The sequence below is a fragment of the Anabrus simplex genome, chromosome 1, assembly GCF_040414725.1.
Source record: "Anabrus simplex isolate iqAnaSimp1 chromosome 1, ASM4041472v1, whole genome shotgun sequence".
Lineage (NCBI taxonomy): Eukaryota > Metazoa > Arthropoda > Insecta > Orthoptera > Tettigoniidae > Anabrus > Anabrus simplex.
Genome location: NC_090265.1, coordinates 1,170,470,622 through 1,170,485,465, shown reverse-complemented (window position 1 = coordinate 1,170,485,465; position 14,844 = coordinate 1,170,470,622). Strand labels below are relative to the sequence as shown.

The 14,844-nt window shown below is 40.8% G+C and overlaps 1 protein-coding gene across 1 annotated transcript in view; it reads right to left on the bottom strand.

Annotated features, from left to right (window-relative positions):
* ATPsynO (ATP synthase subunit O, mitochondrial) overlaps positions 1-5,296 on the bottom strand; it is a 120,129-nt gene extending 114,833 nt beyond the window's left edge. The window contains exon 1 of the mRNA XM_067137494.2: positions 5,234-5,296. Coding sequence (XP_066993595.1) covers positions 5,234-5,260 — 27 coding nt within the window. The 5' untranslated portion in view covers positions 5,261-5,296. The remainder of the gene's footprint in view (positions 1-5,233) is intronic.
* Between the last annotated feature and the right edge of the window lie 9,548 nt (positions 5,297-14,844).

Sequence of the window (14,844 nt, the reverse complement as noted above, 5' to 3'; positions counted from 1 at the left end):
TTAGCAGCCAAACAACGTTGATGCCGCTGAACTGCAGCGGTAGAAGTTGGAACTGTTAATGTTTTTGGTCGGCCAGACCTCCTCTTTTGCACATTCTGAACAGTACCGTAGGCTTCACATTTATCCCGAATACAACAAATTGCTGAACGTGTTGACGGCTGAGTTCCATAAACATTACGCCATTGTACCTCTATCATGTTTTCGTACTTCTCGTACCACTTCAACACGGCTTTGTGTTGCTTAAATAACAATCTTATTTCATTTATCGTTTCACAGTCATCTCCTGGAAAACACGCGCCAAGTTTGTTGTGCCATTCACGTGACCATAATCTGTTGAGAAAACAATGGAACTACACTACCGTGCAAGAATTGCAACTATATGCCAGTTTATTCCAAAGATGTTAACTATCAAAGAGTGTCTACATTTTTCTGGACCCCTCTGTATTACACTGCATATTACTTGGTACATTGTTTGTCCACTTCCAGCCTTTGAGGTTATGCCCATGCCCATCTAAGTCCCCTTCTTTTTCTTCAATAATCTCATCTAATTCTTCCAAACTACTAATGCTAACATCACTTGAAGGTAATTCACTATCACTTTTCAGAAAAACCATCAATGACATCGCTTTCCTCCAAAAACCGTATATTCTAGCTTCATCCAACTCGGCAGCCATGATGTCGACTTCATCTTAACCAGGAGCTTTACATGGCAATCAACTCAATCAGGTTTCGATCGATACTTGTAACCTCTTTGATGGTGAAATACGTAGCTAAACGGCAGAGACAGCTGAAATACAATTACCAACATCTTTTAGACATGTTGGGAACGCAAAGAAATATCAAAATGTTACACAAAGGCAATGGGGATAGAGTTGATCCAGACTCAGAGGTATTGCCCTTGAAAACAACATTTACAAGGTCTTCGGTGAGATACTGGAGATTATTCTTACCTTAACAGCTGAAACGATGATACATGAACAACAATTTGGATTCATGAAAGGAAGAGGAACTCTAAATGCAATAAACAACCTTATTGATAATATTCATGACAAACTTAGGCATCCAAGAGGAAAATTCTATGCAATCTTCATCGACTTCAGAAAGGCGTTTGACCTCCTAAGCAGAGAAATGCACCTTAGGAAATTGGCAGACATGATAGGATGCGATAATTCATTGACTGTAGCAATTAACAACATCCTTGCTTTCAACTGGGACACAGTTCAAGATGGCAAGACTACATCAGAATCAATAACTCAGAGTAACAAGAGTCCTACAAGGTGACCCCTCAAAGCCCTATTTTATTCAACATTGCCTTGGCAGCTAACACGAAGATCACCCATGCAACCTCGGTCTAATGTACCTATACACCAATGATGTTATAGGGTCAAACAATAAAGAAGAGTTACAAAATGTAATGAATGAACTTGAGGACTATTCTGCAACAAAAACGAAACAGTACAGATGGTATTTCAGAAAGGGGGAAGAATTTTAACCAAAGACAAACTACAATGTGGAGGGGGAGGACCTTTGGGTTGTGAACTCATTTAGATATCTGGGCATCACACTCCAACCTACAGCTACATCTTTTAAAAGCCATGTAAGAGAGAGATCCTTGGCAGCTATTATAAGTATATACGACATCAAGGATCCCACGAGACTATCTTTGAATACGACCATGATATTATTTTACGCCAAAGCCCTTCCAGTAATAACTTATGGACTGGAACTCATTTGGGAGTATCTATCAGTATCGGGACCTACGAGAAATTGAAAATGTTCAAGCTAGATTTTTTAAAAGAACTCTTGGGATTTCCAAGACATCTCCTTCAAGACTGGCAAATAAACTTGCTTCAGAAACGATTCTACTGGAGGACTTAAAATTCAGAATGAAACTCCCATCTACGACGCAGGAACGAGAGCTTCGAAACGCCCATCTGCAAGGCCGGTTATCAGTAATCCCATCATACAGCCACTACAAGAAACACTACAAAGAAAATAAACTAAATTGCTCACGGCAAGCCATCAGTCAATCACTATTCATCAGGGATCACATTTTTGAAATTGGCGTGAGCGAGCTTGCCAGTTTCTAAACAGAAGCATATAGGTTAGTGTTCTGAAACTCAGGAATAAAATCCCAAGTCCTTTAGCAAATGGAAGTGGTGTTCAAATACGTGTGCTATCAACTACTGTGCACAGAAAAAAGCACCAATGACATATATACATTTGTGCGCTGTTTAATTTAATAATAAAAAATGGGTCCATGGAAAACCCAACAAAGCAATAAAGACAGAGGACGGAAATTTCCCGTCACTGCATTTATGGGAATGCACGGACTGTGACAGAAATATTCTTTTCTAAAAATAGTCTTTTGCATGTTGCACTTCTTTCCTTCAGTTCTTCTTCTGTCTTCTTTCTCCTTGTATTTGGCCTCAATTTCCTCTCTGTATGGTGTATCAGTCAAAATAATGGTTTTACTTGTTTACAGCCCCCTTTCGATTCGCCCTATTCCCCCCTGCTTTAGGCTATGGAAGTAGGCTTTCTAGGCTGATGAAAAAACATTCTAATTTTGCAGACTATCTTTTTTTCTGCATGCTCTACAGTCTCATTCACGGTTCTCACAAGTTGTTTCCTTGGCTCTCGCTGCTGGTTCAAATAATGTTGAATGCTGCAAGTTCCGAGAATTAGATTGATCAGTCACAGTGGAATGAACGATATGAATAAGCAGAAACGTATCAGGAAGAAGAAAAAAACACAGTGGGACAAAGAAAATCGTCGTCTGAGATTACGGCATCATTGTACGGCCAAATGCCTGTGGCCATGAAGCCACTGATTATGTTAGTTGGGGTGAAGGCTTGTGGAAAGGCCTTTCCAACCCAAAACATGATAAATTATGGATTGGTTGTCCCAGTTTGTCTATGGTGAGGTAGTTTGTGCAACGTGTATAATAGCAGCTTATGACAGGATCATAGACTGAAATATCCATCAGTTGAAGTCTATGGGTGCAATGTGGAGGGAATGTTAAAAAATTACAATCCCATTTTCTCTGGCAGAAAGAATGACTTCAAGAGACATATTGTGCTCTCATGATTATCAATTAGTAGAACTTTTCTTACAGGAGAGCATCCAACATACTTCTGGAAGTATTTCAAATGTAAATAAAGGTTTTCAGGCATCATCCAACCAGAAATGTGTGTGGAATGATCAGAGCCCATAGGAGCCCCAAACATGAATGCTGGATTTGGTTTTACACATGGGTAAATAAAAAACAGTGGGATATTATTTCCGAAGACATTCACAGCATTACATGCAGTCAATTACTGCCCTCTTTCACCCAACGTAACTAGGTCTTTTGTAGTCTGGAATCCAAGAATTAGAATCCAGTTAGTTTAGGTATGTGAATTATGGGTCAAGTTTTCCTTAAGTGAGTTCATAAACTTAACCTAACAGTTCACTGTATCCATTACAAATCAGCAATGTGGCTTTGTGAAAAAACAAAGCCAGGTAAGTTACTAATAACAAATAATACAAAGATTCTTACTTTAAAGTAAACAAATGTAGACTGACCAAATAAAACCATTCAAAATTTACTTAGAATAAAACAGGTAGCAGATTCCCTATCTGTTGTTTTCCGAGCCTTTTCATAAATGATTTCAATGACATTGGAAATTTATTGAACATCTCCCTTGGTAAGTTATTCCAATCCCTAACTCCCCTTCCTATAAATGAATATTTGCCCCAATTTGTCCCCTTGTATTCCAACTTTATCTTCATATTGTGATCTTTCCTACTTTTAAAGGCGCCACTCAAACTTATTAGTCTACTAATGTCATTCCATGCCATTTCTCCGCGGACAGCTCGGAACATACAACTCAGTCGAGCAGCTCGTCTCCTTTCTCCAAGTTCTTCCCAGCCCAAACTTTGCAACATTTTTGTAATGATACTCTTTTGTCGGAAATCACCCAGAACAAATCGAGCTGCTTTTCTTTGGATTTTTTCCAGTTCTTGAATCAAGTAATCCTGGTGAGGGTCCCATACACTGGAACCTTACTCTAGTTGGGGTCTTACCATGTTACCATGTTTGTGTTTTGCTATATCTATGTGTGCTGACTTGGTATCGCGTATGGGACCAATACATAAATGTGTTAAAATGCCTTCTTGTGTCATTTGTTTAAAATGAAGCCATACTTCCCAGTGTCGAATCAGTTAATGCACCTCAGCCCGTAGAACACAACGGTAATTATAACACCTACAACACTATAACATAAAGCACTACTAAACAAAAAATTACATGTTTCAATATTGAAAGAATATCATCAGATTATACCATAGCACACTATTTTTATAAAATTATAAACATTAAAATTGTTTAGGAATTTAGAAATATTTGTTTAAAACCTGTTTATAACCTTTAGTACCGGAGACTAATAACAACTTGTCTTAGAGAAGTGCACAGTGGTGCTCCTCTCTCCTTGCCAGTCTAATAAGGTCCTTGTGTTGCGCAAGATCAGAAGGACCCCGTACTGGTACGGAGATTATGTTTGAAAGAACCTATTATTTTTCTTAGTAAAGTGCTAAGTGGTACATTCTCTCTCCTTGCCAGTCTACTGAGGTCCCTGAGTCGTGCAAGATCAAGAGGGACCCTGTAGGCTACTGGTACAGGGATTGTGTTTAAAAGAACCTATTATTGTTCCATGATTCCAACATCTGAACTGCATACCATAGCGCCACCAAATCAAGTTACGGTGCCACGCATTGCGATAACCACAAGAATACTTATACCTCCTTAAAAGGTTAGTTACGTTCGTCTAAGTAATGCTACCAGCATTGATGGAAAGTACATTAAATGCGACGGAATAGAAAATTATGTCCACAATATAAAATAAAAAAAGAAGAGATTGGTTCAAATACAATAAGAGTTTACTTACTAGACTTTAATATTCCACTGAATCCCGCAATAATTACTATACGCAAACCAAACCTTTTCTTGATACCTGAGCTCCTTACTGCTGAATCGGAACTTGGTATTAAGAAAAGGTTCGCGTACTATATACTATACAGTGCTCGAGAGAAAATATTTGGCTATATAATTAACTATATTCTCTCGGTTAATAGTTTGTCGTATGATGAAAACATCCACGCCGGACACTGAACGTTTGCTGAGAGATTCTCTAGCATATAATTCTGAGGACAAACGTGTAAATGGCTGCAAAAGTAAATAGTTGGGTTAACTTACAATTGAACCGAATCTGCAGGAAGCCATGATTTTTGCCTGAGAACCCGACCAAAGAACTAAATTCTTCTTCTTCTTCTTCTTGGTGAGTTTTTGGACATCGTCGTAAGACGCTACGTCCAGTCACTGGTGTGCGGGATAATTAATCTCTAGGAGAGGTACCAACATTAGAAGAAAATAGTACACTACAAGATAGTAGGGTTAGCTATGTAATGAAGCTAATGACAGCCGGGAATAATGAAACTGAGGAAAATACCAAGAATATGGAGGCTAATCTATCGAGGTCAACACAAAAACACGGGGACACAGGGTTCTAACGCTTCACGTCTGTGTGGTCTGCCACGACGTCTTACTACGAACAAACCAGACCGGACCACATATAAGGGTTAGGATGCAAAAGTTCATACCTATAGGGAAGGAAAAGGTTACTATTGGATGTTACAGGTAACTAAAAATTTAAGGATTAAGTCTACCACGCGAAAAGACGGTTGAAACACTAAACACGAAACATTTAACGGCAGTTAGTAACCCACATGAAGAAGCTTAGCTATGAATTCTCGACGGTGATGTTCATATGTCTGACACTGAAAAAAAAATATGGTTGACAGTACCTACTGCCCGACCGCATGGACATAAGTTACTTTCGATAAGATTAAGGCGATAGAGATGAGCAGGCGTACACACATGATTTAAGCGAAGCTGTATAATTGTAGTAATATGACGCCGAGTGTAGTTACCAAAAGCGAAACACAGTGTATTAGGAATATTAGGCAGAAGTGTGAATAAGTGCTTACCTTTCAACGGGGAAGTTCGGCGCCATACTGCACACCACTGATCGTGGATGAAGTGACGACAGTGGTCCCATAAGTCTGTGTGTGAAACTGCGATATAGTAATCCAATCCAGAACCCTGGGCAGCCTCTTTAGCTAGGATATCCGCTGTGACGTTACCGTGTATGCCAGAATGGCCCGGAAGCCATGCGAATAATACTTTAACAATTTGCGTAAATTTTTAATGTACCAATTATTGGTATGTTCGGGATTGTCTAAAGCCTTCAAGGTGCTTAAAGTACAAAGGAGAGCTTGTGATATTCCAGAATATTTTATGTAAAACCTGTCATACGAAAATGAAAATGGGATTGTAACCAAATTTCGCTCAAGAAAATTACCACAGGATCAAAAGAATTTATTAAACTCACTAATTCATGTTACTTAGTTAATATGCTCCGACAATTCCATTGCAGGAGCCGCAAGTTTTACTTGACGGTAGGGGCAGATTCCACAACTTGAACAAGATCATCATATAATGATTTTAACTCTTTCTTCCATATGCCGGTTGTATCAATTGTTGCGATTACATCTGCAAATCTGTTAAAGAGAGGTCGACATAGTTCTTTAGGGTTACCGTTTGCTTTACCCTGTAAAGCCATGACAGAGGAAGATGACGATATTGGCGCGTGGGGAGCCGAAGTTTGCCCTTGAGGACTTGGCTTCAGTGATGTAGAGGCAGTCTCGGTAGGAGGAGCAGGTATCAAACGCACTAGGGGAGTGCCAGAATGTTCTGGAACCGTTTGCGGATTACTTAGTAACCGCAAATATGATGCCCTATCATACCCTGGGGTGACAGGTGGGCGGGGGGGGTTATTAACCACCATAGTAAATTTACGCTTTCGAGGATGAGTTTCTTCCGATGGAGTTGATCTAGTGGGTAAAGGAGGAAAATGTTGGGGTATCAGAAGGGGGTTAGATAGGGACTGTAATGGGGCAAAATAGTTTTTCACTTCAAAATAGGATTTGTTTTCAACACTCATAATGCGTTTAATTTCTTTTTGTTGTTTGTGGATTTCACAATGTTCTGCTCCAGCAGGATGATTTCCGCCACAGTTAGCACATTTAACGACTTGGTGAGTGCAATCTTCAGTAGAATGAGTAAGGGAACACTTTCCACATCTCGGCTCCCTAGAACGACAATTAGAAGCGGTGTGTCCATACCGCTGACATCGTTTGCATATTAAAGGAGAAAAAATGTAGGCCTGAACCTCTATCATAACTTTAAAAATAGACACGCTTTTCGGAAGGTGTTGACTCTCGAATACAACCTTCACAGTACCTGTAGGGATATATTCAGTTTTTCCGTCTTTAGATGAACGTCTATTTAGACGTTGTACTTTCACTACAGGATAAGGTGAATCTAAATAGGTGAGAATGTCGGATTCGGAAATAGTAGTGTCTACTCCCCTTATGACCCCTACACGCTGAATATTCGAAGACGGAATAAAAGCTTTCAATTTCTTTTCTGCAAGAATGGGATGAGAAAGAAAGGCGTTTGCAGCCTTACTAGACATAAAAGTAACTTGAATTCTATTGCGTCCCTTCCTATGTATGGCCTTGACGTCACCAATTTGCCTCTCGTAGAAAATCCGTCCCAGTGCCATAGGGTGAATATGTCCTATTTTATTTGTAGAGTCAATCGATTCAACAAATACTATGTAAGGGCCAAGATGAGTGGTAGAATAGGTAGATACAGGAACTTGCGGGCGCTGATCCGAATCACATATTGTATCGTGAGAACTGTCTCGTTGAGTAACAGTATTACTAACGTCCATGGGTAAATCCTTACGCACGGCACCTTTAGCAATATCAGGAGGTCGGCCTAAAGGGCCACCACCACTATCTACAGACATAATAATCCAAAAGGAATTACCCTATACTAGCACCAGAACAACCACAAAAGAAAATTACTAGGATACAAACACAAACATAAAACACTCTACTTATCTACAAACAGGAAAAAAGTCGCTGCACCAGTGACCGGAGCTAGACGTGTACACCGCACAACAGCCGAACGCTGAATTACTCGAATTCAACTGCGAAAGAACTAAATTAATAGAACCAAAGCGTAGAAAGTGCACACCAAAGAGAGTAAGGAACGTTGCCTACGCTATGATACAAGGGCTAGAAATCCACAAATGGAAAAGGGTCGCTTCCTAGTTCGTCATTCAGCCGCTAGGATCGCGGTCTTGCCCCTTGTATTCGCAAGGCCGTATATGTCGATAAGTAAAGTATATCCTAAATAAAAAGAACTGAATGTTTTTGCGAGTATTGACAGTAATTTATTTATAGAGCGGTGCTGCATTGGCTTGGATATGTCATTGAAGTTTCAAAACTTTCCTTATGAGGGGCATCTTAACAAGTTTCAAAACTTTCTCTCTTCTACTTGTGTGGCTCAAAGCAATGTTGTCTAACAGAGGTCTCAGAAATGTTCATAGTAGAAAAAGAGCTGGTTTGTTGCTTTTACACTTTCCACACTTAATTTCACTGTTGAACATGTCTTTCGAAAAAATAAACTTACACCTTTTAGTAACTCTCTTCGGGACAAGTACTGCGTAGCGGAAGTGACAAATTCCGTCGTTCACTGCAGAAGTGCCACAGACGATGATTTTCGGTATCTGAGGGCTCCTCGATCTTGAAAACGAATAAGACACAATGTTGGACTTTGAGTAGCTGGAGAACAGTTGTGTTCTAAACGGCCTTTACAGTCTGTTTTGTTCTTTTGCCACGTGTCATTGTATTCCGCTTGGCTGAAGAAGAGCTCGATGCCATAGCTCGTTAGGTTCCTCGTCAATGCAAAATGCAAATGTATACTTGTGAGGTATTTTACGCAGGCCACAGTGGACTGGGTACTCAAGATCTATGCCTGATACATTTCTCTCATGATTCTTTCTTACTTTCTCTGAATGCATTTTAAGCTTCTTAATATATGACAGGAAATCATTAATTAACCAACTGAGGAGTTCATCTTCAGTACTAAAAGATGCTTTTTTTTTGCTAGTGACTTTACATCGCACCTATACAGATAGGTATTATGGCGACGATGGGATAGGAAAGGCCTAGGAGTTGGAAGGAAGCAGCCATGGCCTTAATTAAGGTACAACCCCAGCTTTTGCCTGGTGTCAAAATGGGCAACCACGGAAAACCATCTTCAGGGCTGCCGACAGTGGGATTCGAACCCACTATCTCCCGGATGCAAGCTCACAGCCGCGCGCCCCTAACCCTGCGACCAACTCGCCCGGTTAAAAGATGGTCGTTTGTTCTCGTTCCTGAATATGTCCCATGTGAGGTGTTGCAGACGTTATGAGCATTGAACAATTTAATAAAATGCTCCATAAAACAAATGGCTTATTTTAAACTGTATTTTATGTTCATGGGACAAAACCACCTCCATACTTTTCAAACCAGAGATTGTTTCAGGGGAAAATACAATATTTTTAGCTCTTGTTACATTCATTTTCGTGAAATTTGTTGGGCAAATTATTTTCCTCGTTGGGTTCCTAATTTAAGATTTCTGAGTTTGAAGATACCTCTCAAATGATTGCCGGTCACGGTAGCATAGTTTAAAAAAAGTCCAGTGACAAATTTTGGGATCGCCCGATTCTTATGACGTAACTCGGATCAAAACTAGAAACAGAGGCCTACTTCGATCAGCTTGAAGTCGTATCTCATGCGTAATACTTCCTCTGTATAATGTTTCGAACATTGAACATTCACTGGAAACTTGAGAAACGAAATTCCACTACCTTTAATTTTTCGTGAATAAACCATGACTGGAACTGCGAATGCTTAACATCAGACAAATACTTAATACATTCACAACCAACTCAGTTAATGAACACGTTTAAAGGCGCGAGCCTGGTAGACAGGGGGCAAGATAGCGATCCTAGTGGCCCGGCGTTAAACTTCAGTGTAACCACTTCAATAGCGTTTTACGGGCTCTATTTCCAGGCAGCCTATGTGTGTGATATCTTTAACATTAACACTGTGATGTTTTGTAGAGTCATCTACAGTGTGTTGAGCAAAGAGGATAGAATAGAATAGAGATGAAACTCAATGATAAATTTCGGTTCCAAGCCACTTGGCACTAGTAGTTTTAGTCTCTTTTCCGAGATAGCGCCACAGTGTGCATTCTGGTGCAATACCTTAATATTACTATCAACAGATAGCGCGCAGATTTAACATCCGGCGCAGTGACGCACATCCGGGTATGCTTACGGCTCCTCCCCCCTCCTTTCCCAGCCTCTCGCCGCCCACACCCCCCAATACATTGTAATTCATATATTTTTATTTCCAAGTACTTACTACGTTGTAAATAATGATCTGATACCCCTAGTTCGTATGGCATACTATGTTACTGAGAACATAACCACACACCTCAAAGCAGCTTTAATTTCAAATGAATGATTGACACATTAACACAAAGCTGATATTATAACAAATAAGAAATCCCTTCGAAAGCAAGACAACAGAGCACACCATATGCAAGACAATGGGGTATCACATCAATATCCAAGTACCACATGAAATTAAAAATAACAGAATTAAATGCACTGAGACAGGAAATATATACAACTACATTAATAGAACCATTTAGCTTTCAGCCCATGACGTGTACTCAAACAGGAAATACAGGATTTCAGGAGGACTGGCGAAGATATATTTCAAATAAACAAGCACAAGGAACTAAGATTTACATCACAAGCACATGAGCACTTGGATTTCAAACAACACAAATACTGTAGCATCATGGGAACTATCGATTAAAATCGATATAAGTTCGAACAAGGTTAATCGATCGGGTAAAGTCGAATTCGATGCAATTCAACAATATTATCTCCACAATGCTTGACGTTTTATGGCTAATTAATTTGTGAGAAGTGCCCACTGATTGAGGTTAGACTTGAAATACTTTAAATACTTCACTTCGAGACAAACTGCCGTTAATTATTAACAACGCTCATTTCATGCTTATTAGCGTGCTATCTACAGAACGTGTATATAACTATTTATACGTTATGAATGACCTCCAGCGCCATCTAGAAAAAGAGACTGAAACTACCTGAATCTAGCTACAGATTGGAACCAAAAGCCCTATTAGAGTTTCATCCCCCAGGTGTTGAGTGAGTGTTATGTGATTAATTAGCCTACTTGTGTGATTTCTTTCTTTTACCATTAATACCAGCGGCGGCTGGTGACCAAATTTTCAGGCGGTTCTCAACAAAATTTGTGTCCACGTCTGAAATATACCTAAATAGAATGCAAATAAGTAAAAAATCACTTACTTAAATCATTTCACTAAAAAGTTCCTTGTACGGTTGCTTCTCTACTCATAATATGATAGAAGCCTTATAACCGAGGATGCATTTTCGCCGAGACTAATCTGTGAGTGTACAAAAAAAGTACAATCACGACTGCCGGGCTGAGTCGCTCAGACTTTGGCTGAGACTCTGGCTTTCTGATCCCATGATTACGATAACCTGTTCAGAATTAGCTACTACCGAAATCTTCCGGCGATGTAATGCAATAGTCACTTCTGGGAGCTTTGGCCAACAGTAAAAGAGGAAGTGGCGGACCCTTGTGGTAAACGGTAATACTATCTCTGGTTTTAGGGTGCTTGTAGACGGAAAGGCACATTCCTTAACGTGCTCCTCGCTTATGGAAATATCTGTGCATAAACCATGACGTCATGTCCATGCGCATGCGTATAGTCTTAAGGCTCATAGCAAAATCTCCAGTGTGCTCCCTGCCATTGTCAGTCGATTCGAACAGCTGTCAGTGTAACGGAGCTTCGATATAAGTCGAATGCTTTCGATCGATTGACGAAATCAGGTCGAAAAAAGGAAACAATTGTGAATTACCGGGATCCATGAATACCTGAATATGCCTTACAACTGGGTGTTCACGGGCTAATGTGCTCCTGAGAGCCCACCGCCAGTGATTAATATCGTGATTTATTGTGTAGAGATAAGTAGTATAACTGGAGAGTTCGGCCGCCTCCACCTCCTCCGGCCCTCCGCAGAGGCCTCCTCCACCTCCACAGGCTCTCGGGAGATGGTACCTCCACCTCCACACGCTCTCGGGAGAGGCTTCCGCCGCATTGACTGGGCTGGCTGAGATCGCTAACCTAAAACCTCACATCCGCCATCTTGGAGGGGCTTAACCAAACTTTTTATGCGTAAGAGAGCTAGCCTAACGTCATAGAGGGGCTTAACTACAGTTTTACAGCCGGATGCCCTTCCTGACGTGAGTTTAACCTCACATCCGTCACCTTGGAAAGGCTTAACCTAACTCTTAACGCGTAAGAGAGCTAATGGAGGGGCCCAAGTTCAGTTTTACAGCTGGATGCCTTTCCTGACGCGAACCTAACCTCACATCCGCTATCTTGGAGGGGCTTAACCTAACTTTTGAGGCACAAGACAGCAAGCCTAAACTCATGGAAGGGCCTAACCTCAGTTTTATGGCCGGATGCCCATCCCGACGCCAATTGCACAAGATAGCGGCACTGTGGTTGGCGATGCAAGATGGCGGCTATCCATAGCTTCTTATGAGACAGCTTAAGGGCGCTTGCACAAGATGGCGCCTGCAAGATGGCTGCTATACATAGGTTCTTGTGAGACTCCCTAGGGATGCTTGCGCAAGATGGTGGCTATCTAATTCTACAAGATGGCGACTATACATAGCTCCTTATGAGACGGCTTAAGGGCGCTTGCACAAGATGGCTGCTATACATAGGCTCTTATGAGACGGCCAATGGATGCTTGCGCAAGATGGCGATACATAGCACATTATGAGACGGCTTAAGGTCGCTTGCACAAGATGGCTGCTATACACAGGCTCTTATGAGACCCCCTAGGGATGCTTGCGCAAGATGGCGGCTATCTAATTCTACAAGATGGCTGCTATACATAGGCTCTTATAAAATTCCCTAGGGACGCTTGCGCAAGATGGCGGCTATACATAGCTTCTTATGAGACGGCTTAAGGGCGCTTGCACAAGATGGCTGCTATACATAGGCTCTTAAGAGACGCCCTAGAGATGCTTGCGCAAGATGGCGGCTATACACAGCTCCTTATGAGACGACATTAGGGCGCTTGCACAAAATGGCTACTATACATAGGCTCTTATGAGACGCCCTAGGGATGCTTGCGCAATATGGTGGCTAATTCTACAAGATGGCGACTATACATAGCTTGTTATGAGACGGCTTAAGGGCGCTTGCACAAGATGGCTGCTATACATAGGCTCTTAAGAGACGCCCTAGGGACGCTTGCGCATTATAGCAACTATCTAATTCTACAAGAGGGTGGCTATACACAGCTCCTTATGAGACGGCCTAGGGGTGCTCGCACAAGATGGCTGCTGCTCTTATGAGACTCCATAGGAATCCTTGCGCAAGATGGCGGCTATGCACAGGCTCTTATGAAGAAAGCTAGCTTAGAGGCTTCTGCGCAAGATAGCGGCTCCTGTTATGCATGCGGTGGAGGACAATTTGAAATTCCACGTGTTCTTTGACAGTGGCCATCTTTAATCAACAAAGCATCGTGCTGCTATCATTAGCTACCACCTTTCAAATGTGGTAGCGGGCAACTTTAAAAATTCCACGTACTCTTTTGACAGCTGTAAGCGGCCTTCTTTAATCAACACAGCACATTATGCTGCCATCTTTAGCTACTACCTTTGAAATGTGCTGGCGGGCAATTTGAAAAAATATATGTGGTTTTGACAGCTGTCATGGCCATCTTTAAACAACAACGTATCATACTGCTATCTTTACGGCACTAAACATCATCCTTATACATGTAATAATAATAATAATAATAATAATAATAATAATAATAATAATAATAATAATAATAATAATAATAATAATAATAATAATAATAATAATAATAATAATAATAATAATTGTACCGGGCGGTACACCTCCACGCCGCGAATTCAAATATTGCGCCAGTTGAAACCTCTCTACAGGAGAAACCCTGAACTTTAACAAACTGTATTAACTCAACGGTTTCTCGGAAGATGTCACTACTGCAATTTGGTAATTTTGAAGTGTTCTGAACTGTGTCTATTTTGATTTGTGTTTGTTTGCTCCTTATCAAGAAGTTTGAACATTCTCTAATAGATGTCGCTACCCAAACCTTGGTAACACATTCTGGTGCAATGGAATGAACTTTCTTGAAGAAATATTGTATTCCTAAGTTTTATTTTTACTAAATTTTGTTCTGTGGTTTGTGGGTTGGCAATATAATCCTTTCCTTCCGCCAGTTTTTGAAATTAGCCAATCATAAATTTCTGTAATTAATTTTCCACCAATAAGGTGTTCCTTCATAGTCTTGTGTATTAGTTTTTGCTGTCGGCCAATAAAAGTTTGTGGGCGGGTTGTTATCATTCATGAAAGGTCTCGAATGTTCCACGAGGGTATATAAACTGCTGAATTCCTTGTCTCGGGGCCACTTCAGTAACATCTCTCTTAGTATGTGATTATGTAGCAGGGGGCGGGAAGCGCCTCTTTCTTCGGGCAGCAGTTCATCAACAAGGTAATGGCCTGTTAACATCTTCATTTCTTGCTAGCTCAGCAGTTTTAACCCGCGGGGGAAGGTTCGAGTCCTTCTTAATGTAAACCTCACTATATTCATGTAAATTAACCGCAATTTGGGATAGAGAGTGCTTAACCCTCTCGAGCTCCCACTCATGTTGTTTTGAGGTGACTACGTTTTCATACCCGATTTCCTTCTCTTCTTAGTGTAATAAATTATTCTTCTACGAGTCACCTCCCTA